The sequence below is a fragment of the Crotalus tigris genome, unplaced genomic scaffold, assembly GCF_016545835.1.
Source record: "Crotalus tigris isolate CLP2741 ecotype Arizona unplaced genomic scaffold, ASM1654583v1 scf7180000024437.13266115, whole genome shotgun sequence".
In the NCBI taxonomy this organism is placed as follows: Eukaryota; Metazoa; Chordata; class Lepidosauria; order Squamata; family Viperidae; genus Crotalus; species Crotalus tigris.
The window spans coordinates 1,083,872-1,111,500 of NW_024100606.1; the positions used below are offsets into that span (position 1 = coordinate 1,083,872).

The 27,629-nt window shown below is 35.6% G+C and overlaps 1 protein-coding gene across 9 annotated transcripts in view; it reads right to left on the reverse strand.

The window, feature by feature from the left end:
- Window positions 1-4,436: 4,436 nt before the first annotated feature.
- Window positions 4,437-27,629, reverse strand: part of TLK2 (tousled like kinase 2) — a 51,013-nt gene continuing 27,820 nt past the window's right edge. For 8 of the 9 annotated variants that reach the window (XM_039331634.1, XM_039331635.1, XM_039331632.1 and 5 more), the window contains exons 14-22: window positions 27,089-27,186; window positions 26,579-26,660; window positions 22,884-22,975; window positions 21,477-21,566; window positions 19,134-19,303; window positions 11,312-11,450; window positions 8,982-9,093; window positions 7,914-8,021; window positions 4,437-7,405 (exon numbers count right to left, since the gene is read on the reverse strand). In XM_039331634.1, coding sequence (XP_039187568.1) covers window positions 7,232-7,405; window positions 7,914-8,021; window positions 8,982-9,093; window positions 11,312-11,450; window positions 19,134-19,303; window positions 21,477-21,566; window positions 22,884-22,975; window positions 26,579-26,660; window positions 27,089-27,186 — 1,065 coding nt within the window. In that variant the 3' untranslated portion in view covers window positions 4,437-7,231. The remainder of the gene's footprint in view (window positions 7,406-7,913; window positions 8,022-8,981; window positions 9,094-11,311; window positions 11,451-19,133; window positions 19,304-21,476; window positions 21,567-22,883; window positions 22,976-26,578; window positions 26,661-27,088; window positions 27,187-27,629) is intronic. The other variant, XM_039331638.1, reaches the window with a different exon arrangement.

A 27,629-nucleotide genomic window follows, 5' to 3' on the forward strand; every position in this document is an offset into this window, starting at 1 on the left:
CTTGTCTGTTTAATCAGTGAAGTTGAAACTCAAATACTTTGGCCATTTAATGGGAAGGAAGGACTCACTGGAGAAGAGCCTAATGCTGCGAAAGATTGAGGGCAATAGAAGAAGGGGATGACAGAGAATGAGGTGGCTGGATAGAGTCACTGAAGCAGTAGGCGGGAGCTTAAATGGATTCCAGAAGAGAGTAGAGGACAGGAAGGCCTGGAGGAACGTTGTCCATGGCGTCGCAATGGGTCAGACATGACTTCGCAACTAACAACAACAAATGGACTTGGAACATTTTGTTTCAGATATACAACCTTGAGAGTCCTTGCAGAACCAGTATTTGTGTTAATTAATCCTTGTTCTTGATCATTTAATTGGAAGAATAGACACTGGAATTTTTCTTTATTCTTAATATAATATAAAGGAAATGAGTAACCTGGATAAAGTTAATGGGATGAGCTCTCTTTGATAGTTGACAGATTTATCTGCCTAAATATTTATTTTAAAGAAGGGGTTTAATTGAGAAGATGGGTTAATAGCCACTTAAAATAGCAAGGCATGGTGCAGATCTTGTCAACACTTAGGGTGTATTTTAATACAAGGACATAAGGCAATACTCAAGAACCTATTTATGATTATCTAGAAGAGTCTTTAAGAAGACTTTCAATATGAAGACTGAAGTGGAAACTTCTGGCCCAATCAGGTGAAGAAAACTAAGTATCAAGATTTATATACCTAAGCTCTTAATCTTCTCATCCTTCACATATAAGATCTGACCATTCTGAGGTGTTATAGATTAGCAGAGGGTAATAATGAGATACAGCTTGATCTTTCTTTTTCAGTGAGATGATGGTTTGAAGAATTAGCAATACATTTGCCTCATGCAGTTGTTGTAATTCCTGTTTTAGCCATTGAAGGTGGCTAAATAAAAAAAACAATAAAAGATTAAAAATGTAAATGAATGCTAAAATCATGCATTAAACCCTGGCAAAAGAGAATTAAATACAGAGAGAAGTCCAATACAGCTTAGGAACTACATTTCATTATTTCAGAGCAATGTAGAAAGTCCTCTTCTCTAGAGCCTCTTTTAGTGAGATGGGGAAGATTATCAAAAGGTATTCTCAGAGAGATCCTAACAATTAGATAGAGGTACTTAAAACAAGAAATGATTCTTCAGATAATCAGGTCCCAAGCTAAATTATGCTTAGAAAGCAACTAAAAACCAATGTGATTCAAGGCATAATGTGATCCCAATTTCTTCTGGTTATTAAGCTTAGCTGCTGTATTTTGCACCAACTGGAATTTCTGGGCACTTTTCAAGGATAGCCTTACATTCAACATGTTTCCATAGCCACGATAGGATGGAACTAAGGTATAAAATAGACGAAATCTTTACTAGCTTTGACTGTTTAATAGTTGGTATACTAGCTTTAATTGTGTGAAAATACTCCATGTTGCAGCTGTCATCTAAGAATTCAGTGACAGCTGAGGATTAAGGAGCACTCTCAGAGTGTGGACTTGCTCTTTCAGAAATTGAATTGGGTCCAAAACTGACTAAACAGTCAATAATTGTAGTTTCCTACTTAATTGGACTTTTGTCTTCTCTTTTTTTTCAGTTTCACTCAGAATATTATCATACTTAGGAAATTTGAAAAGGAGGAAAAAGGAAAAAGGAGGAATGGAAATATCATCAGTAAAACGTTGGCATAGCTCTGACATGATCTCCCCCAACATTTTCATATAAATAGGGGGTCCCCAACACCAGGACCTCATTGAGAACAGGGTCATTGAACCAGTGGGTGAGCATGTGAAACATATGCATAGGATTTATGCTGCACACACAAAACTATTCACCCTCCACTGCTGAAGCCATCTGTCCGTGGAACCAAAAAGGTTGGGGAACCCTGGTGTAGATTCTGAGTAAGTGGGTCGATTGGATAGATATTGATCAATAATGATCTCCCAGCAGCAGTTTTGGGTACAAAGAATTGAAATTACTGGGGAATGGCAACCCCATATGACACCACTGTACAATATTGTATCATAGGATTCAGAAGTACTGTGAATGAATATGTATGGAAAATTGCCAAAAGGTCTAGGATAATTAATAACTTATACTCTCCCATTTGTGTTATAGAGCTTTATTGCACTGGGGTATTTTAGACAGCATTTTGCAAGCATTGAACATACTGTGTTGATCAAGATGCCTGCCCTAAGTTCGTATCTTCCATAAAGTTTGTGAGGCAAATATGATATAATAGGGCTTCTCAGTAATAATTCTTAATGGAATACTACTCTCCCAGAAGTACTTGCAGCCCCTACCTTGCTGCAATTCAGTAGCCAAAAGCCAGATTGAAATGGGTCCATGTACTTTATCAGCTATATTTGTTTGAAACTGAAAGGCAATCTTCTCATTTTTCCAGAAATAGATGGAACATCATTCTTCAACTTTCCTGGGATAAGTATGGCCATTAGAGGGTTTATAATTCCAATAGAGGGCTTATAATTGCAGTTTTTAAGTGGGGGCTGGGAGACTTTTCCCAACTGTAATAATACACAGATTTATATGGGATACATGAAAAGGGATCTTATTTGCATTTTTAAGCATTTTGTTGTGTATATTTGTGTAAGAATTCCAACTTGCAACCTTTCCTGCAGGTTTCTCAGGAAGGAAGTTGCAATCCAAAGGCATTGGCATGCTTCCACCATCAGCTGCTATAATATGATCCCCACTGATTTTCTCCTGCAAGTGTTCCAATTCACTTGTGGGAAGTTGTCAAGCTGATCTCTTGTTGCAAATAAGGATCAGTGTCATCATTTTAAATATTTGCTTACTTAAATAGAGAAACAGGATTATCACTAAGAGGACAAAAAATCAGTGGGAGTGAGACCTACTTCTGACTTCCTATCAGCTTCCCCACTGAATTCCCTTGTGGAAATCTGGCAGAGAGAATTAGAAATTTTTCCCTTCCTTTCTCTTTCCTTTCCTCCCTTCCCTTCTAGCCAGGCAGGCTGTGGCTACTTCTGAGTGGGGAAGAATTGAGGGATTGCACAAGTGACTGGGAAAATGTCATGGGATTTTGAAAATGTGAATAACATGACTGCATCAGCAACCCTGGAGCTCTGATGCAGCCACAACTTTCCCAAATTTCATTCCATCAGGAGTAATGGTTCCATCATTTTGTAAGTTAGCCTGCTTGAAATACCTTTGTTGACTAGGATTTGCCCTATGATACACCATTTTACCCAGTTGAAAGTTGCAGATATAAGAAATTTAAATAATTTATAGATTGTTCCTGATCATTAGATGTTTACCTTGTTTGAAATTTTGCCTTCCTTTTCTTAATGAAAGTAAAATATTTTAGGAAAAAAAGTAAAATAACATGCTACAAGAAGATATAATGAACTATGTTCCCATAGAATGTATTTTGGACATGATAATGCCAGTAATTTATCACAGGCTGGTGTCTCATAAGCTAAAAAATTGTAAGGATTTTATATTTGAAAATGAGTTGAAATTATTTCAAATGTTACATGAGAACAACACTTCTTTGCAATTCACTAAAGGAGACTGACTTTTTTAGGCTTTTGCATACATAAGGAGGAAAAAAGATTTTTTTTAATGCTTTTAAAAAAATCAAAGGAATCATTTGCTATTTTTTAAAGGAATCATTACCTTCCTTAAAGAGTGGCACCACTCTGGTGCAAGTATGAAAAACAGAAGACACCTTTAATCAATAGAAATGAGCTGCGTTTAGGTGAGGTCCGAAGCAGTTTCTGAATACTGTAATTCTTGAAGTATGCACAGCTTTAGGCAGTTTTGTTTAGTCTGTTGTAGGGCTCTTATCACTATATTTCTGTACTAATGAATGGGGAAATTTTATTTCAAAATAAAGAGATTAATCCTGGGAATGATTTACTATTATGGGAAAAAGCTACAGCAAAAAAGTAATATTAAAAATGGACATTAGCCAGGAATTCAGTAGTTTGTTGCCTTCAGGAATTATAGTAGCCTATATTATATTGGGGACAGAAGTCCTGTCCAAGTACCTATCTGGAGAAAGTTCTAAAATTTCACTAAGAATTTCTGATACTAAAGAACATTTAAGGCAAACAATCATGGAGATTTCCCCAGCATGATGGATTTGGCCTCCAATTTAAAACTTTTGCATTTGATGAATCATTTACACAATTATTTATATTTAAGGGAGGGTAGCACTCCATCTCTGCCCACTTTCCTTTTTTCCTTTTACAATTGACTTACAAATCTATCAGATCTTCCTATTCCTATTAGAGAAACATCTTTTTGAAATAGTATTTTTATGTACTCCAACAATTTGTTTGTATTGTTTGATCAGGATCAGTGAATGTCTTTTATACAGCTCATGATTTTAATGCCTCCCGTAATAACACAGCTTAAATATAAAACCAGGCAAGTGAAAAGATTGCATTTTTGAAAATGTGTTTAATATTCATATTTTTGTCTGTAGGGCAAAGCCAAAACAGTCTGGCCTAGTTTCAAGTCACAAATCCATATATCTTTCCTTTTCCCTTTCAGTTAAATGAACTGTGCGGCAACAAAAAGGCTTGGATACTGAAATAAAACAGTTCAGCAACCGCTTAAAGAAATGAAAAACTCATAGTCTGTATTTCTCATCCAGACTGATTTAGCCAGGTTTAGTGACGAACTCCATGAAGAGTAGAAGCTTCTGCTCAGGTACAATTAATGAAGATCAATATCAGACAGTTATTATTTAATGGGTGAACTGACAGGGAGGGAGGGTCATATTGGGATTTTAAAAAATTATGATTGAGATTCCTTTTAAAGCAAAATTAAGTACTGTAAGTTTTATTTGGGATAGGATTCCTGCTAATGATCAAAAATCAATTAAATGATAAAGTATGAAATGCAGATTTCTATCTATTTCCAAGTAAGAAAACTGAAAAGCAAAAGACTACAATGTTAGACCTGAGCACTGACATGGACAATCTTTCATATTTTGGATTCAGCTATGGAAAAATAAAGCAAACCCTATCCCAAAATAGATGGGATAATGAGACAACCATTACTGTCCAAACAAGCTGAAAGCAGCCTTATCTTGTCATGGCAGCAGTGATTTCTGCCTATGTATTTTGACATTTAATGTGAACTGCATTTTGGTGAAAGAGCTATGAGTAACCATGGCAAATATGAACCCTGAAAAAAACAGACACATGAGTTGACTTCTTTTAAGAAAAGAAAGCAAGGGAAAAAACAAGGGAGAAGGGAAAAAACAAAACAAAAAAACCCTATTATTTTCATATGTGTCAAAGGTAATTAACAACTTTATTGGGAGAAATAGGTGCAATGGATGTAATTCACCAGCAATCTAGATAATCCTGGAGACTGCTTACATTTTGTCTCCTGTAAAAGATACTTAAGTATCAGTTGTTTCTCTAGGAAAAGAAGCAAGAACTATGATTGAGAGTAAAAGAAAAAAGGAGGAAGACACGGTCCATACTGATGAGAACCTCCCATTCTGAAGGTAGTCATAGCCTCTATTTGGGGGAGAGTATTTTAAAGATGACCACTATGAGCATTCATATGGTATCTTTAGTTGTGAGAGTGACATATTGTGTTTTCTTTGTACAGGCTCATTTAATTCCATTTAAATATGAGGATCATCTTCTGACCAAATGCTGCATGCACTGCGATGCTTCAGAAGCAAGGGTGGGGAGTCCAAATAGACCTAATAATCAATGCTCAATCACCTAATCTGCAAATATAGCCAGAGGATATCCTCATATTAGTTTACATAAAAAGCCCTTATGTCCTATTTTGCTCTCTCCTCCTAATTTTCTTGACTTTCAAAATGTTTGGTCTCTGACTGCTTCAGCTTGTAATATTACCTATAAGAAGTTAAGGGAGGACTGAGAATCATCAGCTGTAAGTGAAGAACTGAGGTCTGTGCCAGGGTACTTGATCATACAGTACAGCTCAAATAATTTGGGGCAAACATCCTTTCAACTATTTGTAGAAGTAGCATTTTGCCACAGGTTTCAAGCAACTGGATTCTTCTTTGGTTTTTAAGATTTTTTTTAGAAGATGAAAAAGTTAAAGAATATTAAAAAAAACACTTCCTAAGAAAGAAGAAAATTAAACACAAGACAGAAGATTAGAAAAGTCTGCCTCTTTTACATACACTTCCTTCAAGGTGTAAATGCAGCAAATGCATCCACAACAATACAGAAAGCAAATATGAAAAATTAGGAAGGATAAAACTTTGGCTAAAGGATTTGCTAGAGCCACCATTTGTGTGCATGTTAAAGAGAATACGGTTTTCTAAAGGAAACACCAATGAACGGATCAAAGAACTAGTGGAGAAAGAAAAAAATAAAGAGAAATTCAACATTTATTCAAAGGGGAGAGCAGACAACTGTCGAATTCCTGACAAAACAGTAACTTTCTTAGGATGCTGAGAAGGGAGAGAAATCTAAGCTCACAGTTGTTATGTAATCTCTGCATTGCGTTCCTTTCTCACAGATTATGAAGTCACTCTAAGGAAAAATTGCTGCCACACTGACTTGTTATTTAATTCATCTTGTATCCAGAAAACAAATTTGTTACTGAAGATGAAATTATTTGGGATAACATGCTAATGCTGGTGCTGTCAATAGGCAGGACACTGCACTCTCTTGTAGAGAGCACAAAAATCCTATGCCAAACCTTCAGTGCTACCTTATACCATTGACCTATGTGGTTTATTCCCCTTCCCTCCAATGAGATGTAGTCTTACAAAAAAGAAAAAAAATATTTTAAATATTGACGGCGGGCTGTCTCCAGCCTCTTTACCCTGCCACCAAATCCACATTTCTTCACACTAAATGTGTGCATTCTGCATCATGGAACCGCACTCTGGGTCCGTAGTGTTTGGAAGTTCACGGTATATGGAACCACCTTTTTCCTTTCACTGCCCAGAGCAGTTAGTGCTTTTGCAGTTGCTTAGCACTAGACCAACCAATCTTCTTTTCCTTGGCTACTTAACTTAAGTTGCCATAATCCTTGCTGAGAATCAATGATGCCTTGCTCTACGGATGGGACAAGAATGCAAGAGAAAAACAAAGAACCTGATCCTGGTTTCTTGGAGCCATTTTGTAGACTTCTTGCCAGTCCCAAGGCTGCATCTCAAAACATGTCTGACTCTCTCCGTTTCCTTCTGCAGTTCCAGTTATATCTATATTTTTGGCCTATTGTTCCTGCTCAGTTTGAAGAGCTGTTATTAGAAGATCCAGAAGTTGAGGCGACAGCAGCTCCAGCTGGGCTGCTTATTGATACAGACTTGCGGATGTGAGGAAGCAAGTAGGGGTCACATGCCAATTGTTGGACATCTATCCGATCTTCCTTCCTATATGCCAGGCAGCGCCTAATAAATGCCTAAAAAATAATGAAAGACAAGGAGAAAATAGGCACCAGAAATGAAAATTGGTATTCTTCTCCTTTTGTAAAGATAAGAAACTAGCAGCACTAGCAAAAACAAATCATTTTTTTGCATTAACAAAGTATTATAGCAAATTAAAGTTAGAGAAAAATCTTCCTATGCTATCTGAAATTTGCCCCAGATAGATTTCTCTCAAGTTTTCATTTGTGATATAGGAATTCCTCTTAAAAATCAGATTGAAATGCAGTTATGACTCTTCCCTACATTTATTTCATTGGTCTATTACCTTTTTTAAAGAACTTATCTCCATGGAAGAAAGACAGGCAGATAACAGGTTTATGGAATGCAAGAACATTTTCCCTTTCTCAGTCAAAAGTAGGTGATAAGCAATCCAAACGATGAATAAACTCAAAAATTCAATGCTTTTTTGTCCAATAGAGAATTAAACAAACCCCTAAAAATAGACTAATCCTAGTCCCCTGAACCAAATATAACCCTTTTTACCTTTGCTTCTGGTGTTACCACTGGCTTAGGAGGAAATTGCACTTCTGTAGCTTTAAGGATTGTGTTTTCCTGCAGAATATCTTGCTGAGATTGGTTATGACCAAAGGGCTGCAGAGGAAGAAAAAGACTCATCAAGTGCAAGAAAGGGATACAAGGATAACCACAAAACTAAAAAGTTCTAAAAGATGAACAAGAAGTGATATGAAAACATTCTGCTCTATTGAAAGGGATCATACAGAAGGCCATTCACCATTGTCCCTGGCATGGTATAATGGTCAAGTTATTGTAAGAAAGCTGACTGGTAGGAACACCTTCTAATAGTAAGAGCAATTCAATTGCGGAATCAGTTAACAAGAAAAATCGTGGCTCTCCTTTGCTGGATGTGTCTAGGCAAAGGTTGGCCGATTTCTTGGGAGAATGCTTTACCTGAATTTCTTCACTGAGAGTAAATTGCATTTGAAGTGTAAAAGAAAACTGCTAGCTGTAATAATTAATCAAATTCCAAGTATATTTTTTCAGAAATCCTCTCATTTTTCTTTATATTATCTCTCCTTTCCCAAATTTCATCTTTCCTTTGAGTTAGACAGATTTTTAAAAATATTACATTTCAAGTTCACAAATAAAAATAAACAATTGAAGTCTTCAAAACGTTCATATTGTTGGTTAACTGCATTTTATATATAATGCTGATAATAACAGTTTTAACCATGGAAGCGTTAATGCTAATGTGTATTACCTGTAACTACTGGGAGTCCTGGGTATTAATGGCAATACAAAAAATTGTTAAATTCAGAAAATTTAATATATAAACACAGACATTTCTAACAGAATCTATTTGCACAAATTGAAGTTATATCGACAGAATATCTGCTTTAACACTTAACCCAGACGTTAACTTTAAAAGATTTTTAGAAACCTGTACCTCACGAAAACTTATTATCTTTTAATAAAATTTGTTAGATGGAAAAGATGTCACCACTCCTCCTAATTTTAGGAATTGTTAACATAAGACTTAGGCTCAAAATCACTGAATATTTTTTGCAGTATCTTAGTTGCCCCCTTATTTACCTTTCTGCCATAAAGACATTGGTAGAAGATAACTCCTACTGACCAAACATCAACCTTATTTGAAATCTTCGGAGGCTCTTTTCCAACCACAAAACATTCAGGGGGTAGATACCTGAGGAAGAGGGAGCAATAGCTACATTTATTTTAAATACCCACTTTTCTCACCATTAATCATTTATGTTGCAGAACGTATTTCACTCAAGGACTATTACTGAATTTCATATGGTTAATATTCAGTCCCTCCCCCCCTTTTTTTTTGCTTATCAGGGCATGTCTGGTTCTATATAACATACACAGTCCCAAATACTACTTGTTTCAAACAACTACTATAAATTTCCATTAACTTTCTTTTTTGTTGTTGCAAAAATAGCAGCAAGATACTGAGTTCCTTTAACTTTGATTTAAAATTGAACAAAATGTCTTTTATTTCAGCTCTTTATTACAACAATTTAGTTGTCAACGCTGCAAATAATGTATATTCTTGCTTTGACAAAATATGCAAAACTGTCTGGTATTTTTAGAGTTAATGCAGAGCAGAGGAGGGAGGAGGGAAAAGCCCAGGAAAAAGGAATGGAAGTGAATCTTTGCCCTCCGGGCTATTTGGAAGATGTGACTTATGACTGCAAAATAAGGGAGGGGTTTAGAAAGAAAAGTTAGACGCAAGCAAGAGAAATTCAGATTCTGGCATAAACATCCATGATGTGCCGTCGATTTGTTACACTGTTAATAAAGACTTTAGGATAAACATGCCTGGAAGTTCTTTGAAGTGTTTCATTAGTCGGAACCATGACATTAGTTGTAAATAGCAAAATTATTCTTAACAATATAAAAATTCAAGCATAGGAAATCAGCTGGCTTTATTAATATATGGCCTATTATTGGAATAATGATATAAACATTACTGTTATTGCCAAATTTCCCTGTACTACCCAATATGCAAATATTGTGGATTTTATACCCTGTTTCTATATGTTCAATTTATGGACTCTTAAAGATGTCCTTCACACCTGTTTTACATTAATAGACCTGCATTTTCTGGAGAATTAGTTGCGATGCTATAACCAAGGCTAACACTGCAATTTGGGTGATAAAAAGGGGAAGGGGGCTCCTTCATCTTCACTTGAAAACAGCAAGTATTCTCAAGTATGCAGCTGCTTCAACTGATTTATGGCTTCTAAGGAAAAGACACTATACCTTCAGAGAGCCCCTCCAAATACATATCCTCAAGTGATCTTTAGTCCAGCCACATCTTACAGTATTACTTACTTGTTCAGGTCAGGCAAAAGATTATCCATCTTGTATTTCAAGTAACTTACAACACTAGAACACTTCTGATTTGTTTTTCTTTGGAAGTGTATGGTGTACCAGTGGCTAGGTGTAATGTTTACCTCATTACCCATTCAGGATTCTCAGACATCGTGCCCTTCAGACAATTGCAGTCATGTATGTGTAGAATGTGGACAAAATGTTCTGAACTTGAAATGGAAGTTATGAATATTTCAACCTTGGAACAAAATATCCAGTGCTCTATAATTTTATCTCAAATATAATAGGTCCTTTTAAAAGGAAATACTAGGATATTCTTATTCTCTCATTTTTTGTCCAAGGTCTACACAGTTTGTTGGGGTAATAGGCTATACCAGGGGTGTCAACTGCCAGCCCGCAGGCCGATTGCATCATGCAGAGGCCGCACCCACCCCAGCTCCAGCAATGCAAAAAAAGTTGCGATACATCATGACATGTCACGTGATGTGGTGAGTTTGACACCCATGGGCTATACTGACTTGCCTACCTACCTGCTATTCTAGAGAAAAATATTCATAATTATGATTATTTTTTAAATTAATTTCCATAGTAAAAATATACAAAAATAAGCATGTCCTTTGCAATTACTTTTCCCTTAAATATTCCCAGAATAATTTTTATGTTGTCTTGAGATGCCATAGTTTGGAAATGAGGCAAGAGACGGACCTTCTCACATAACCAAATAAGTCTTTGAAAATAATTCAATAGGTCAGATTAGTAAATGAGTAGGAAAAACAAAGGATGTGCAAAACTCTGTTTAGGAATAGAATGTTCTAAGGTTATCTAGAGAGCTCAAAAGGTATATTCTAGAGAACTATTCCTGAGTTGTTTTGCATACTCCTAAGAGATATCTAATTTCCTCTGAAAACTATGATTTTGATATGCTAGTTGAATCTACTGTCCTCATTATTTCTCCTACTTTTACAAAAATCTTTTGACAATATATGTTTTTTCTCAAGTTTTAATGACAGGTATTTTTAGAATATTGTGGAATGAGTAGGACAAAAAACAGATTATATACCCACCAGTATGTACCAGCTCCTTGTGATGTCAGCTCCATGCCATCAACTGAATTGTAACTGTCATCGTCCATGATTTTTGAGAGGCCGAAGTCAGTGATTTTAATTTCACCACATGCAGTACCATTTACCAAGAGGATGTTTCCTGGACAGGTAAAAAAAAACAACTTTGAAGTTGAACAGTTAACATATTAACATACTTAACATATTAAGTATGAGGGTGGATAGATTAGCAAAAGAATTATTTTCAATTAATGTGATACCTTGTTGTATTAACCTAAAAGATAAAAAGATGCACTGATTTATTTCCCAAAATTTAATGTAGTTTATGTTTTCTCATGTCCAAGAGAAACTCTCTTTAGATATAATATTACAGGACAAAATAATAGGTGAAGGGAAATGTAAATTATAATAATAATAATTAAAAAACAAATCTTGGTTATCAGATACCAAATATGTGAATTAAATCTCACATTTGCTTTTCTGTGGATGATTTGAAGCTTTGTGGAAAACCAGAAATCATTGTCGGCCATGGATAAATACCTTAAGAATTTTTAGCACAGACATAGCAATGGAACTTGGCCTAAACCAGTGTTTCTCAACCTTGACAATTTTAAGGCATGTGGACTTCAACTCCCAGAACTCCACAGCCAGCATTGGGAGTTGAAGTCCACATGCCTTAAAATTGTCAAGGTTGAGAAACACTGGCCTAAACAAACATACTATAGTAGCAATAAATTGGGATAAAATTATGAATAGTAATGGAATTAAAAAGATGAAACTATCAGGAGCCATCATGAAGATGCCTACAAGTAATTTATAGTTGGATAACATCAAACATGAACAAGTTAAAAATGTGATTAGTAAAGAATACACCCAGAGTGAAAAAAGTGCTTAAAGACATGATTGAACAATGGAAACATCATCAAAACCATTAGTATCTGGGCCAAACCCATGATGTGATATATTGCTGGAATTTTAACTGGACAGTTTGTACCACAAAACAGGAAAACTGATGATTATTCTCTTCTGTGATATTGATAGAGTATACCTGCCTTGCAAAAAAGAGGCAGATGTTTACTTCAAGTTGAACTATTGATTATCTAAAAGGCGGTCAAGGACAAGCATTGATGCAAATTAAAAATTGGAACTTAATGAATGTGCAGGAAACAAAATATGAATATCAAAATAATATAATAAATACATAAACAGAATGCAATCAGCAAAAGCATTATATGGCCAATTTCTACAAAAGATCAAAATGGATAAGGATAAAAACTGGCAATGTCTTAACACTGGAACATTAAAAAAGTAATCTGAAACTTAATGTTGTTTGCCCAAGAGCAGGCTATTCGAACTAACATAATCTAGCCCTAGATTCAAACTCCAGATTGGGCAAAGAGGCAGAAGAAACAGATCATATAGCATCTGTAAAAAATTACCATGTGCTAGTAATAAAAAATTGGTGGAAACAGAGCTGAAAAAGTAGCTGAAAATAAGCCGGTTAAAATATTGTAGGATTTCCGAATACAGACTGATAAAGTCTTAACTATTAACATACCAGCTATAACTATAGTTGAAAAGAAAGTGTAGGTAATTGATATAGCAATATCAGAAGATAGCAGAATGTAAGAAAAATAACTGGATAAAATCACAAAGTATTAAGATCTGAAAATCAAAAATGAAAGATTATGGCATAAGCTGGCTGTGGTGATCCCAGTGGTTATCAGCAGACTAGATGCCATATTAAAAAAGCTTGGAAGGCACTTAAAAAATCTTGCATTGACAAAATTTCCATCTGTCAGTTACGAAAATCAACATAACTTAGATCTACACATATACTATGTCAATACTAGTTCAGTGATGGCAAAACTATGACACCTGTGTCAAAAGTGACATGTCACAGCTTTTGGTGACACGCCAGCATTCACCAACACCCAACAACTATTTTTGAAAACACACCTTGTTCTTGTGCAATTTTTGAAAATAGAGTATCTTGTGTATTTTTGCACAGCTTTCAGCTGTGCACAAGAAAAACTATGTCAGAATGGGATATGCTTTTATGCAGCTTTCAGAGGTTGCAGAGGCCGTAAAAGAACATTCTTGAATGAAGGCCTTGAGTGACCTAGAGCAGCCTCATTTAGGCTGCAATGGCTTACAACAAAAAAAAGTACATTGACTGAAGGTAAGTGGTGCAAGTAGATCCTGGGGAGTGATGGGCTGTGAGGCAATCACCCCTTGGGGCATGGCACAACGTGGCCTTATTTGTGGCAGTGTTGCCCTAGGGCTGAAGTCAAGACCTGGACCTCCATTTCAGGCTCAGCTTTGGTGCAGCCGCTAATTGCTACTGTTCAGGATGACTTTAATGGGGTTTGTGTATGTGTGTGTGGGGAAATAGAGAATTATTTCTCTTTCTGTTGGGATACACCAGCAGATTCAGGGCATTTCCAAAATTTTGACATGCCGAGCCCATGTCTTGGGAAGCACTTTGTGTATGAAGTCCAACAGCAGCTGAAGAACTGGTAGCTGTGAATTCACAGCATAATTATAATGATTTTTTTTATTTGCAGTCACAGACCAAAATACAAGTGCAACAAAAGAAAACACAAGAAAAATACCATCACAAACAGTTAACACCAGAAGCCTTGGCTAAAGGGAATTACAACGTTCTCCTCTGATAGTTACAGCTCTTAAAATAAATTTAGAAACCTGAGAAGTAATATAGAAGGAGCCATCCCCTAGACAATATAAGACCAAATTACTAACATTAGAACCAGAGGGATCAATTCCAAGGAGAGACAATAATTTAATTCTGGCTGTGTTATACATAGGGCACTATGATAAGACATGCTCCACAGTTTCAACTTCAGCCCTATCACAGGGGCATAGTTGCTCACTAAACGGGAGCCTCTTGAATCGCCCATCGAGTAGTGCTGAGGGCAAAACATTGAAACGGGCTAGGGAAAAGACTCTTCTATACTTGGGGATGGTTAGAGTATAGAAATATGAAGCCATCCTCAATTCATAAGAATTGAGCATAGATACTGAAATTTTCATTTCCAAACCATGCACCCTATCCTCTGCCTTCTCCTAAGAACAAAGTCCCCTACCAACCCCCCCCAAAGAATAATTCAGCAGCTAGAGTAGCACAGAAATAATAAAATAAGCAATAGCAATACCACTTAGACTTATATACTCCTTCACAGTGCTCTACAGCCCTCTCTAAGCAGTTTACAGAGTCAGCATATTGCCCCCAACATTCTGGGTCCTCAATTTACCAACCTCAGAAGGATGGAAGGATGAGTCAACCTTGAGCTGGTGAGAATCGAACTGCTAGCAGTTGGCAAAATTAGCTTGCAATACTGCATTCTAACCCCTGCGCTACACGGCTCTACCACAATGGCAATAAGGTTGCCATTGAAACTCCCCCCCCCCCAAAATAGCTAGTACAAATATTAAAATGCAAATACTGTAATAACAAATATAAGCACCAGCTCACTGAAATAAACAAATCAACTAATATACAGAAATACATCAAGAACGCACTTTAAAATAAAGGAGGTAGATCTCTTTCTGTTGGGATACACCAGCAGATTCAGGGCATTTCCAAAATTAAAAAGCTGGAATGAAAGAATTTGTAATAATAGAAAAAACTGTGGAGAAAAGTGCAAGGAAAATCAAGAATTGGTCAGCTTTAGGTGAAGATGATCTGAGTGGTTTACTATTGAAACATCTAACTAGTCTACACCCATTCATTGCTAAACAATTTAATAACAAACTGCAGGGTGATGAAATTTAAAAATACATCTGGTAAAACCTACCTGATAATGAAAGTTCCAGCAAAAGGGGCAGCACCAGACAACTACAAAGCAATTAGCTACTTAGCAATAACTTTCAGATTGTATCTGTGTGGTAACTGACGCAGTCCAACAGTGTCTAATTGAAAACAAGCTCTTTCCACCTGAGCAGAAGGGAAACAGCCCGAACAGCAGAGGAACAGAAGCTCCTTCCCTAATTGACAAGATGATATTGGAAACTGTAAGAGAAGGAAGATCAACTGGAATGTAGCTTGGATTGATTATAAGAAGGCATTAAACTTCCTGCCATATGATTGGATAATCAAATACTTAGAAATGTGGAATCTGTAGAAACATCAGAAGCTTTGTACAAAGATCAATGGAAGACATAGTTGCTGATCAATGGTTTAAATCAGGAGAGGTTAATATCAAGTGAGGAATCTTTCAAGGAGGCTCACTACCACCATTGCTGATTGTTATTGCACTGATGTCAATAACACTGAACACATCAGCCCATAGCTCTCAAACATCAAAAACATCTGCCAGGCTATCCCATCTCCTTTACATGGATGATATGAATAGAAATATCTCCTGAAATAGAATTATTCTCAACATGTTTCATTTATACAGCCAAGTTATTGAAGGGATTTTAGACTGAACTAATGAGCTACTGCCACCATCATCAGGGGAAAAATATGGAAAACTGAAGGAATCAAGATGACTTATGAAAATAACATCAAGAATCTAGATGAAGACAATTACTACAAATACCTGTGCATCCTTCAAGCTGACAATATTAAGCACACTGAAGAGAAGAAGGCTAGAAGTGAATCTATCATAAGAATGAAGAAGATCTTAAAAGTCCAAACTCAGTGGAGGAAATATCACCAAGGCAAAACCTGGACAATTTCAGTCATTAGATATAGAGGTGGAATAGTGGACTGGACTCAAGCAGAAGTAAAAGCCCTGGATAGAAATAACAGAAAAATGATCAATGAATCATGCCCTTCATCCCCACAGCAATGTTGACAGACTCTGCTTACCAAGGAAAATAGGTGGGTGTAGAATGTTGCAAGTACAGGTGAAACTTGAAAAATTAGAATATCAAGCAAAAGTTCATTTATTTCAGTAATGCAACTTAAAAGGTGAAACTAATATATGAGATAGACACATTACATGCAAAGCAAGATAGTTCAAGCCGTGATGTGTCTCATAAGTGAGATGATTATGGCTTACAGCTCATGAAAACCCCAAATCCACAATCTCAGAAAATTAGAATATTGTGAAAAGGTTCAATATTCTAGGCTCAAAGTGTCCCACTCTAATCAGCTAATACCTGCAAAGGGTTCCTGAGCCTTTAAATGGTCTCTCAGTCCGGTTCAGTAGGAATCCCAATCATGGGAAAGACTGCTGACCTGATAGTTGTGCAGAAAACCATCATTGACACTCTCCATAAGGAGGGAAAGCCTCAAAAAGTAATTACAAAAGAAGTTGGATGTTCCCAAAGTGCTGTATCAAAGCACATTAATAGAAAGTTATGTGGAAGGGGAACGTGTGGGAAAAAAAGGTACACAAGCAGCAGGGATGACTGCAGCCTGGAGAGGATTGTCAGGAAAAGGCCATTCAAAAGTATTGGGGACTTTCACAAGGAGTGGACTGAGGCTGGAGTCAGTGCATCAAGAGCCACCACACACAGACGGATCCTGGACATGGGCTTCAAATGTTGTATTCCTCTTGTCAAGCCACTCCTAAACAACAAACAACATAAGAAGCGTCTTACCTGGGCTAAAGAAAAACAGAACTGGTCTGTTGCTCAGTGGTCCAAAGTCCTCTTTTCTGATGAGAGCAACTTGTGCATCTCATTTGGGAACCAAGGACCCAGAGTCTGGAGGAAGAATGGAGAGGCACACACTGCCCAAAGCACCAAAACCTGGTTCAATGACCATGGGATTACTGTGCTTGATTGGCCAGCAAACTCGCCTGACCTGTACCCCACAGAGAATCTATGGGGCATTGCCAAGAGAAAGATGAGAGACATGAGACCGAACAATGCAGAAGAGCTGAAGGCCGCTATTGAAGCATCCTGGTCTTCCGTAACACCTCAGCAGTGCTACAGGCTGATAGCTTCCATGCCACGCTGCATTGAGGCAGTAATTGCTGCAAAAGGGGCCCATACCAAGTACTGAGTACATATGCATGCTTATACTTTTCAGAGGTCCGATATTGTTCTATGTACAATCCTTGTTTTATTGATTGCATGTAATTTTCTAATTTTCTGAGATTGTGGATTTGGGGTTTTCATGAGCTGAAAGCCATAATCATCTCACCTATGACATATCACGGCTTGAACTATCTTGCTTTGCATGTAATGAGTCTATCTCATATATTAGTTTCACCTTTTAAGTTGCATTACTGAAATAAATGAACTTTTGCACGATATTCTAATTTTTCGAGTTTCACCTGTACACCAGGCAACTGAAGAAGAGGCATTGGAGGAATATTTGAAGGACAGTAAAGAAAATGCACTGAAGCTAGTATACCAGGAAGATTTACGAGTACTGGAGACCAAACTGGTCTACATGAAAAACGAAATGAAGAATCAAAAAGAGACATGGCAAGGAAAAGTATTATATGGCCAGTATATTAAAGAAATAGCAGACAAAGCAGATAAGAACAAGACCTAGCAATGCGTAAAAGCAGGAAAGTTGAATTAAGAGGCAATTCTGACTGCATAAGATCAAGCATATAAAGGCAGAATTGAGAACACAGCAACAGACAACAAAAGCCTCCTTTGCAAAGAAGCTGAAGAAACAATGAGCCACCTAGTTAGCTGCTGTAAGAAGATGGCCCAGACTGACTACATGTGAGGGAATGACAAAGTAGCAATAATGGCGCACTGGAATATCTGCAAGAAATACTACTGTTTGCAAGGAAGAACTGATGGGGCCACAAATAGACACAGTAATAGAACATGAAGTTAAAGTGCTCTGGGACTTTAGGTTTCAAATAGATAAGCATCTGTCACATGACTTAACAACTGCTGATAAGACAAAAAATCTGGATAGTGGATGTGGCAATACCTGGAGACAACAGAATATAAGACAAAGGGAGAAAATCATAAAACATGAAGACCTGCAAATGAAGTAGAAAACCTATTGTAAAAGAAAGCAAATATTACTAATAATTATACACACCTTGGATGCAATTCCAAAACTTCTGAAGCACTACTGAACACTGACAAAATTGTCATCAGTTAATTGCAAAAGGCAGATTTATTTGAAACAGCTTATATCCTGTGACAATACCTTTAATATTATTAAACAACATCCGCATGTCCTTGAGAAGAATTTGATAGGTTAAACAAAAATTCCAAATCCAGTATAAATATCTGGCGGACTATGCAATCAACCATAATTTTCTAAAATATATTAATTGCTCTCCAACTAAGTTCTCTTGTAACACTTAATCAAAATATAGAATCATCCATATAAAGTGATAACACAATGAACTAAAGCATTTTTTCCTTTAGGATAACTTTGTAGGAATAACCTTGAAGGCTAAACAGGATCAGAAAATCAGAAGAATCATCATTACATCTTAATAATAATTTCCATTCATCAGCTTTCTTCCTATCCCAGTCTAACTCATTTCACTGATAAAAAACATCACACACACGAGTCAAATTAGAATCACACATCAATTCCAGTTTACTAAAGCACTTCAAGTTATAACATGAATAAAAGATAAAATTTAAAGATAATTACTGATCTCCTTTTCAGAATAACACTTATCCCTCACTGAAAATATTAGTGCTACAACTGCAGCAGCATTTTTTAATACTTTTCAAAGTAACAAAATGACAGTTACGACTATGGAAGTTTCCAGTGATGGGAATTGGGAATGTTATTGCTAAATAATCAAACCAAACTACATATTTCATATTTAATCTGTCAAGGAAGCATACTCTTGTAAAATACATCATATTCTGTTTTTTTCCCCATGGTGCAGTACCATCTTCACTATGAACTTACCTGGTTTGAGATCGTAATGAATAATTGGCGGCTTGATTTCATTTAAATATTTTAATGCATTTACAATCTGCATGATTATAGATCGGGCTTCTTTCTCTGTCATTAATTTGTGCTGTTTCAGGTAGAAATCCAGATCGTTCCCCTCACAGTATTCTAATACTGTACAAAACCTGGAGGAAGTGAAATCAAATGATCAAATATGTTTTATGTATGTATCAAAATCTATTTAATCTATTTAAGAAATCAAAAATAATGATTTTATTAGATCTGTACATCTGCACTGATGTATGAATGGCTCAAAAATTGTATAGACCTATGTATAGACCTATTAACATGTTCTTAGCCAAAAGGCCAAGAAGTGATAGACTTCATTTTTTTATATAAGCTTTGTTTCAAAGTGTGTTTATTTACTGATAAAAAAAAAAAGTTGGAGCAACACAATAACATCATTTGTTTTATGTCTGATCAGATTCAGCACAGTAGCTATTTCATGAAAGTGACGTGATATGCTTAAACATTTTAGGTATCTACTGATCCAAAAAGACTGCTTTTCTTTTTTTTATATAAATCTTGATTGGTATTAATTTACTACATTTAAAAAAAAATGATACTGAATTCACCTGCAACATGTTTTAATAGAATCTATATGAAGATATTTTTTTAATTCATCTGGAATTTTAATATGAAATTATTCTTTGTAGTAATATTTGATACTATTCCTTTCAATACCAGAAAAGGAAAACTTTGGGGCAATATCTATTCCTACCAAAACTTCTACATACTGTTTTGAAACTTGAAATTCTGCATTTTAAATATAAGAACCAAGGGTCAAAATGCTGCCTATATTTTCCCCTTATATTAATATGTTCTTCCTTTCTTTGCTATATTAATTGTTCTTTAATTCTGGAGAAAATGTCCTTAAATGTGGAAACCAGTATATTGTAGTATCTAACATCTCTGGAAAATAATAGGTCCTGATCTTTGGACAAACTTCTTCGATTCTTAGTCAGGAAATGTTAGTCAATCTCAGAGCAACTTATACATGGCTGTCCTTAACTAGGTCAAATATACTTGTTGAAAAGATCAATCTCAGCAACTAAAATCTCCTGTATATTTTGAATGTATAACTGATTTTTTAAAGCTGAAAAATGACCTAAGACACTTCACATAAATAAACAGGAATGCTTCTACGTGTAAGTGTCCCATGTTATGTAGTGTTATATTTGATTTTCTTGGATTTATTTTATAATGCAAAATATTTTCAGGTTATTTTTAATTAATTTCACCAATACTTGGTGATTATCATACAAATATATTATCTTTGGCATAAACACATCTTTCCTTTAATTTTTATCTGTTAACAAGACCTTAGTGTGTTTCAAAATGTCCTATTTTCAACTTGGATTAAAAAGATAAATATTAAACTGAATAAAATTATTGGAAAAATGGGCTAAAACCAAATTTACTTAGTATATTTAGTATAAATTTCAATTTCATAAAATTAACTGCTATTTGGTACCCACAAAATAAAATATTGCTGCAGCTTCTCTTATGTGCAAGGTGATATTTGTACCCCTTTCATAAATCCTATTTTCTCTTTCATGAGTTTTCCAAGAATACTAATTATATTGCCTTTTCACAGGTATGTCGCTACCAAATTATGGAATATATATCCTCAGTTGTACTCGGTTTCTACTTACTTGTTTTTGTTTTTGTTTTGGAAAGGAAAAAGGCAGCTTTAGCATGGCTCTTTTGGTGTAAATTATTTAATTGCGATTTTAAATGTTTTACTCTTATTTTAGCTATTTATATGTTTTTAATTGTAAGCCACCATAAATGCTGTGTAGAAAAAATATTATTTTTTTGAGATGTATACTTGTATTAGTATCAGGGCATTCTAGCTCTTTTAATTTAATAATTAAAAGCTCAGTGTAAACATTTAAAGATAATCAAAAGCTAGGAATAAACATCAAAGCTCATAAAACTAAACTAATTTTAGAACAAAACTGCTTTGTTTACAAAATTCTGATAGCATTTGGACCATCTGTTCTTCCAGAGAAAGGTATTTCATAAAAATAGGCCCACCATCAGAATGCATGCTGCATTTTCTATGGCTCATGCATCTTTGTAAGGAGTGGGGACTTGCAAAAAGCCTTCTCTTAATCATTGGACTGGACAGGCAAGTTCAATTTCTGGCAATGCATTACTTTAAATCTTAGAATCCATTATTTCAAAACAGATTGGTTTCCTCCATTTCTTCCCCCACAAATTTCTAAACAGCTTAATCACAAATTTTCAAATGTCTTTAATAGCAGTGCAAATTACAAAGACAGCAGCACTTACGAGTCAGTGTCCAATGAGAAATAGTCATACAATTTAACTATACGAGGATGATCCAGCTCTTTATGGATTCTGTATTCTCTACATGCATGCCTAAAAGAAAAAGACAGAATTATTTGTTACATGTGGCTTCAACATATCCTCCTGCACTTCAGGGGGTGAAAAACATGTGGGTGATGCTTTGTTAGGTGCTAAACACAAGAAGAGTAACTTTGGTAACCAAAAGTCTCCCTCAAAATTATTTGATAGAATACTTACAGGAAAAGTGTAAGCTTACCTCCAAACAGAAGGTTGAATATATCTGAGCTGGATATTTTAGAAATGTTAGGTCATATATCACAATTTAGTTCACACAACCATGTTCACACAACAATGTTAACTCAAAACTGAAAGTATTGAATATCATTTAGTGTGCTTGACTTTTAACTTGAACATGGTATATAAACTGAACCATTAAGAAAATATTATCAAGCTATGACAAGAGAAAGCGCAGGAATGCAGTCTGCATTTTATAGGGTTAACCTGAACCTGAAAAAAGGAAAAGAAATTTCTAAAGCCCTTTTGGAATAAATCCACCTTGATTCCCTTTTGAAATGGAACCAAGCAATCAATGTTATCTCCAGATCATTATTCTATATTCTTCTATGAGCATGTTTTAGTTTTTCTGAAAACAATCCAAAGAGTGATAACTGGAAGTGGACATAGTATCCAGCTAGATTCGAATTGACGAAGAATAAAATATTTTTGATGATCAGGAATATAACTTGGCTGTTGTCAGGCCCAGCCCAAGAATGACAACAGAACAATCCAGCCAATGTTCATTTCTTTGCTTGCTTACATCAACAGACAGAATCTTGCAGAGTAAACTTTTACTATTCTCACACTAACAGATGTATCCAGGGGGATTTTAGGGAGTGGCTGTTCTAAATCTCTTCTATCTTCTGTGTTGTCTCAGCTATTTTCAGTTAGACTAGTCTATAAAGCATACAACTCCAGAAATGATGACTTTTACTATGAAGAAATAGACAGCGATTAATTTTTGCTCACAGTGTTTCATGTTTTTCAATTGTATCTAGAAACAATACTTGTATTTACATTTTTTATTATATTTTTATTTACAAGTTATAAACTACTGTAATAAATTCAAACAAAAGTTAATACGATCTGGAGGAAACCAGAGTATATGCTAATTCAAAATTATACCAATTATTCTATATATACCCAACAAGTTGTTAAGTGAATCACATGGTTGATAAGTGAATTTGGCTTCGCAATTAATTTTTCTTATTAGGAGCTAGCTGAGAAGGTCACAAATGGTGATCACATGATCCCAGGACACTTCAATTATCATAAATACATATTGGTTGTCAAGTGCTCAAATTTTGATCATGTAACTGGGGAAATACTCACTTGTGATAATTTTCTTTCTTTTCATCCCTCCAATTTTTATTTAATTGGTGGATTTTTACTGCTACATACCTCTGTTCTGTTAAATCAAATGCCTGAAAAAGAAAGATAGCTAGTAAATATTCAAAACATTACAAAGACTGCCATCTTTAAATATGAAAAAGATCAGTTATGAATTGTATTTTTAGATTATAAGTACATTAGTAATATATAAATATTTTAAATATTTAGGAATATTATAATTCATAAATTATTTGATAAAATTTTATCCCATTTATAGGATGTCAGATTTTTACAATAATATACTAGGTAACAACAAATAGATAATTGACAACCTATTTGTGATTCTTTTTCTTGGTCCACATGACTAAACTTCTGAAACTTTTTTTACAATGAGGATGTAAGAGATTCAGCATTTCACTGCTTAGCACATTTTGGAAAATTAATAAATACCCCTCTCAACCTAAAGGAACAATTACAAAGAAAATATATTATTATTGTTATTGTTATTATTGTTAGATTTAATCTTCAATTCGATTCACAGTCTGGGACTGGTAAAAATAGTTGACGTCCTAACCAAGGACCTACAAGCCATTAAGGTTGTGTCTGAGTATATAGACAGTTGTAATGATGATGATGATTCAAGGAATTTGGTGACCTCCCTATAGGTCAAAATAAAGCTTGGGATTTAGACTTGGGGAAACAATTGGAAGATGCAAAATAGCAAACACTATGGAAATCAGGCTTTTCATCAGCTTCCATACAGTATAAGAGTTGCTATGACAGTAAATACATTACTGATTTAACTTCAATAAGAATAGCTTAAATATCTCTCAGCTATTCAATAAAATATTGGAGGAGTGTCAAAAAAAAGGAACATCTTTTGAAAGATTGCCTTTCTGGAAGAAAGTATGTAATTATAATTAAACAAAGAATAGAATGTGCTCCAGAACTGGGATTATTAAAAGGAATTCATTACATTTTTACTTCGGCAACTATATGAATCATAATTCAATGAAGTAATTTCCTTAAAAAATCAACAATTGAAAATTGGTATAATTAAGGTATGGTCAATTGCCCTCCCTGAAAAAGTTCTTGATATTAAGTTCCCAGGGGGTTGAATTTTTTTTGCAGGATCTGGAAAGACTATATACGTATATTATATTAATAAGAACAATAGTTTCTATTATGGCAAACTGTGTGATCTATGTGAATTTCATGAATTTAAAAAAAGTTCCACTACTAGGAATATATAATTAGTAAATTCCACTATGGGAAATATAGAATTAATAAATTATTCTACAAAATTTTCTAAAGTTTATTTAAATTACATACAGATTAATGAAAAGAAGGACTAGAGGTTAAATGATAGCAGTGTTCCAATATCTCAGGGGCTATCACAAATAAAAGGGGGTCAATCTATTTTTCAAAGCACGAGAAGCAAGGGATGGAAACTAATCAAGGAGAGAACCAACCTAGAACTAAGGAGAATTTTCTTGACAGTTAGAACAATTAATCAGTGGAACGACTTGCCTCCAGAAGTGGGTTCCAACACTGGAGGATTTTAAGAAAAGACTGGACAATCATTTGTCCAAAATGGTATAGGGGTTCTTGCTTGACCAAGGGGTTGGACTAGAAGAGTTCCAAGATCCCTTCCAACTCTTGTTATTCTGTTACAACAACAACAACAACAATAATGATGTTGGAAGGGACCTTGGAGGTCATCTAGTCCAGCCCCCTGTTCAGGCAGGAAACCCTATACCATTTCGGATAAATGGCTGTCCAGTCTCTTCTTAAAAACCTCCAGTGTTGGAGCATTCACCACTTCTGGAGGCAGGTTGTTCCACTGGTTAATTGTTCTAACTGTAAGGAAGTTTCTCCTTAGTTCTGGGTTGCTTCTCTCCTTGATTAGTTTCCATCCATTGCTTCTTTTCCTGCCTTCAGGAGCCTTTGGAGAATAGCTTGATTCCCTCTTCTTTGTGGCAACCCCTGAGATATTGGAACACTGCTATCATGTCCCCTCGTCCTTCTCTTTGTTAAACTAGACATACCCAATTCCAGCAACCGTTCCTTATATGTTTTAGCCTCCAGTCCCCTAATCATCTTTGTTGCTCTTCTCTGTACTCTTTCTAGAGTCTCAACATCTTTTTTACATCGTGGTGACCAAAACTCGATGCAGTATTCCAAGTGTGGCCTTACCAAGGCATTGTAAAGTGGTATTAATACTTCACGTGATCTTGATTCTATCCCTCTGTTAATGCAGCCCAGCACTGTGTTGGCTTTTTTGGCAGTTGCAGCACACTGCTGGCTCACATTTAGGTGATTGTCCACCAGGACTCTGAGATCCCTCTCAGTTACTACTGTTGAGCAAGGTATCCCCTATACTACACTTGTATATTTGATTTTTCTTGCCTAAATGTAGAACCTTACTTTTTTCACCATTGAATTTCATTTTGTTAGACAGCGCCCAATGTTCGAGTCTGTCCAGATCCTCCTGTATCTTAAGCCTATCTTCTGGAGTGTTGGTTATTCCTGCCAGCTTGGTGTCATCTGTAAATTTGATAAGTTCCCCATCTATCCCTCGTCCAAATCGTTGATGAAGATGTTGAAGAGCACTGGGCTCAGAACAGAGCACTGGGTACCGCACTACACACATTGAGGACCACACGCTGAATATGGTCAGTTAGCCAGCTACGAATCCATCTGGTGGTGATGCTGTGTAACCCACATTTTTTCCATCTTGTCAAGTAATAGGTTGTGATCTATTTTATCAAATGTCTTACTGAAATCCAAGTAAATTATATCCACAGCATTCCTCTGATCCACTAATTTTGTCACTTGGTCAAAGAATGCAATAAGATTTGTCTGGCATGATCTGTTTTTGACAAACCCATGTTGGCTTTTAGTAATGACATTGTTTGCCTCTACGTGTTCACTGATTTGTTGTTTGCTTATCTTTTCCAGAATCTTCCCAGGTATTGAGGTCAGGCCGATAGATCTGTAATTTCCTGGATCTATTTTTTCCCCCCTTTTTTGAAGATGGGAATTACATCAGCTCTTTTCCAGTCCTCTGGTAGTTCCCCAGTGCTTCCAAGATCTTTGAAAAATATAGTTCAGTGGTTCTGAGATCACATCTGCCAGTTCCTTGAGAACCTTGGAGTGTAATCCATCTGGTTCTGGTGATTTGAACTTGTCTAGGCTGGACAGATGTTCACTTACCATTTTCTTGCCTATCTTAACTTGTGTTTCTATTCTGTTTTTTATGGCACTATTTTTTGATAGGTTGGTCTGTTTTTCCCCTTTGTGTAAAGATAGATGCAAAAAACGAGTTAAATAGTTCTGCTTTCTCCCTGTTGCTTGTCACCTTCTTGCCACTTTCCCCCACTAATGGACCAATCATTTCCTTCACTTTTTTCTTCCTTAACTATTCTGACTGACATGCTAAAAAAAACACTTTTAACATAGTGTCAAATTTGGTGAGTATGAAATGACAATGCTAAAGTAAAACCAAGAAAAATCATTTAATTGTAATGAGCATACACAGATAACTTTCATTAACCTGAACCTATTGACTTCTTAGCCCAAACAAGTCTACTTAAAACTGACAAGACTCCTGAGAACACAAAGACAGACATGTAACTAAGACTTCAGCTTCTATACCAGTTAATCAAACAAAATAGAAAGATGATTTAACTTACCTTATATACTTCACTAAATCCTCCTCTGCCTAGGAGATGTAACAACAAATACCTATCATTTAGCGTTGGATGGTCTTTAAACCTAATGCGGAGAGAACAGGAGATTTAATGGTTTGAACATGGTCTTAAGCAAATCATCTAAAAAGGTAAGTTATTTGACAAATGAAAATCTCTTTGCCTATGAGTAGAAAGGTTTGAGCATGCAGGTGAACTGGCAATCTATTTCATAGGCAAAGCTAGATTTGTTGAAACGCAGCCATACTTTCTCCGATAGTCTTGCACTGCCCACCACAAAGACATTTTTGCCTGTATTATCTTCATGTTTTCTTGTTTCCATTGTTGCTTGGAAGGATATTCTATCCAAGTAGCTAGGCGTCAAATGGTATATTCATTTAATAAATATTAATTCTAAGCAAAGTTAATTCCAAGCAAACATTTCTAGTGTATTTTAGCAAGCTGGTCATCTTTCACAAGGTTGTAATTTCTTTCTCTCTTATGCCCCATACTCACTGTGAATTATCTTCATTATGTATCCTTTTCAATTCCCTGATATGCAGATTTCTAACCCGTTCTAATCGCTCTAATTCTGCTTGAATCTCAGCTTCTTCCTGCACAAAGAGGAAGATCACTTTACTGTACTATAAACTGCTGTACTGAGGATTTAAAATCAAATTTGCCTGATAAGAATCTTTGCAGAAAGGCTGTCCTTTATACAGTATTCCTCAATCAGGGAAAGATGTCATGATTTGTAAAAAGTAAATGAAAAGACATTGAGAGTGTCTTTTTAAAAAATATCTAAACATTGGACTTGGCAGCAACCTGCAAATTACTGGCTAAAACATCTTACAATATGCTTATTATTCATAGAGAGAAATATTGTGAACCAATTGTCTTGCTTGAAAAGTGTTTGAACTGTTTAGATGACAGGAATTTTTTGGAAGGAGGTACTGAATTCTGCATGGCTCTGAGCTATTTTGACACCTCTATACTTTCACTTGCAAATCTTTTGTGTTCTTACCAAAGTTTGGAGAGATCCTTTCACTAATGCTCA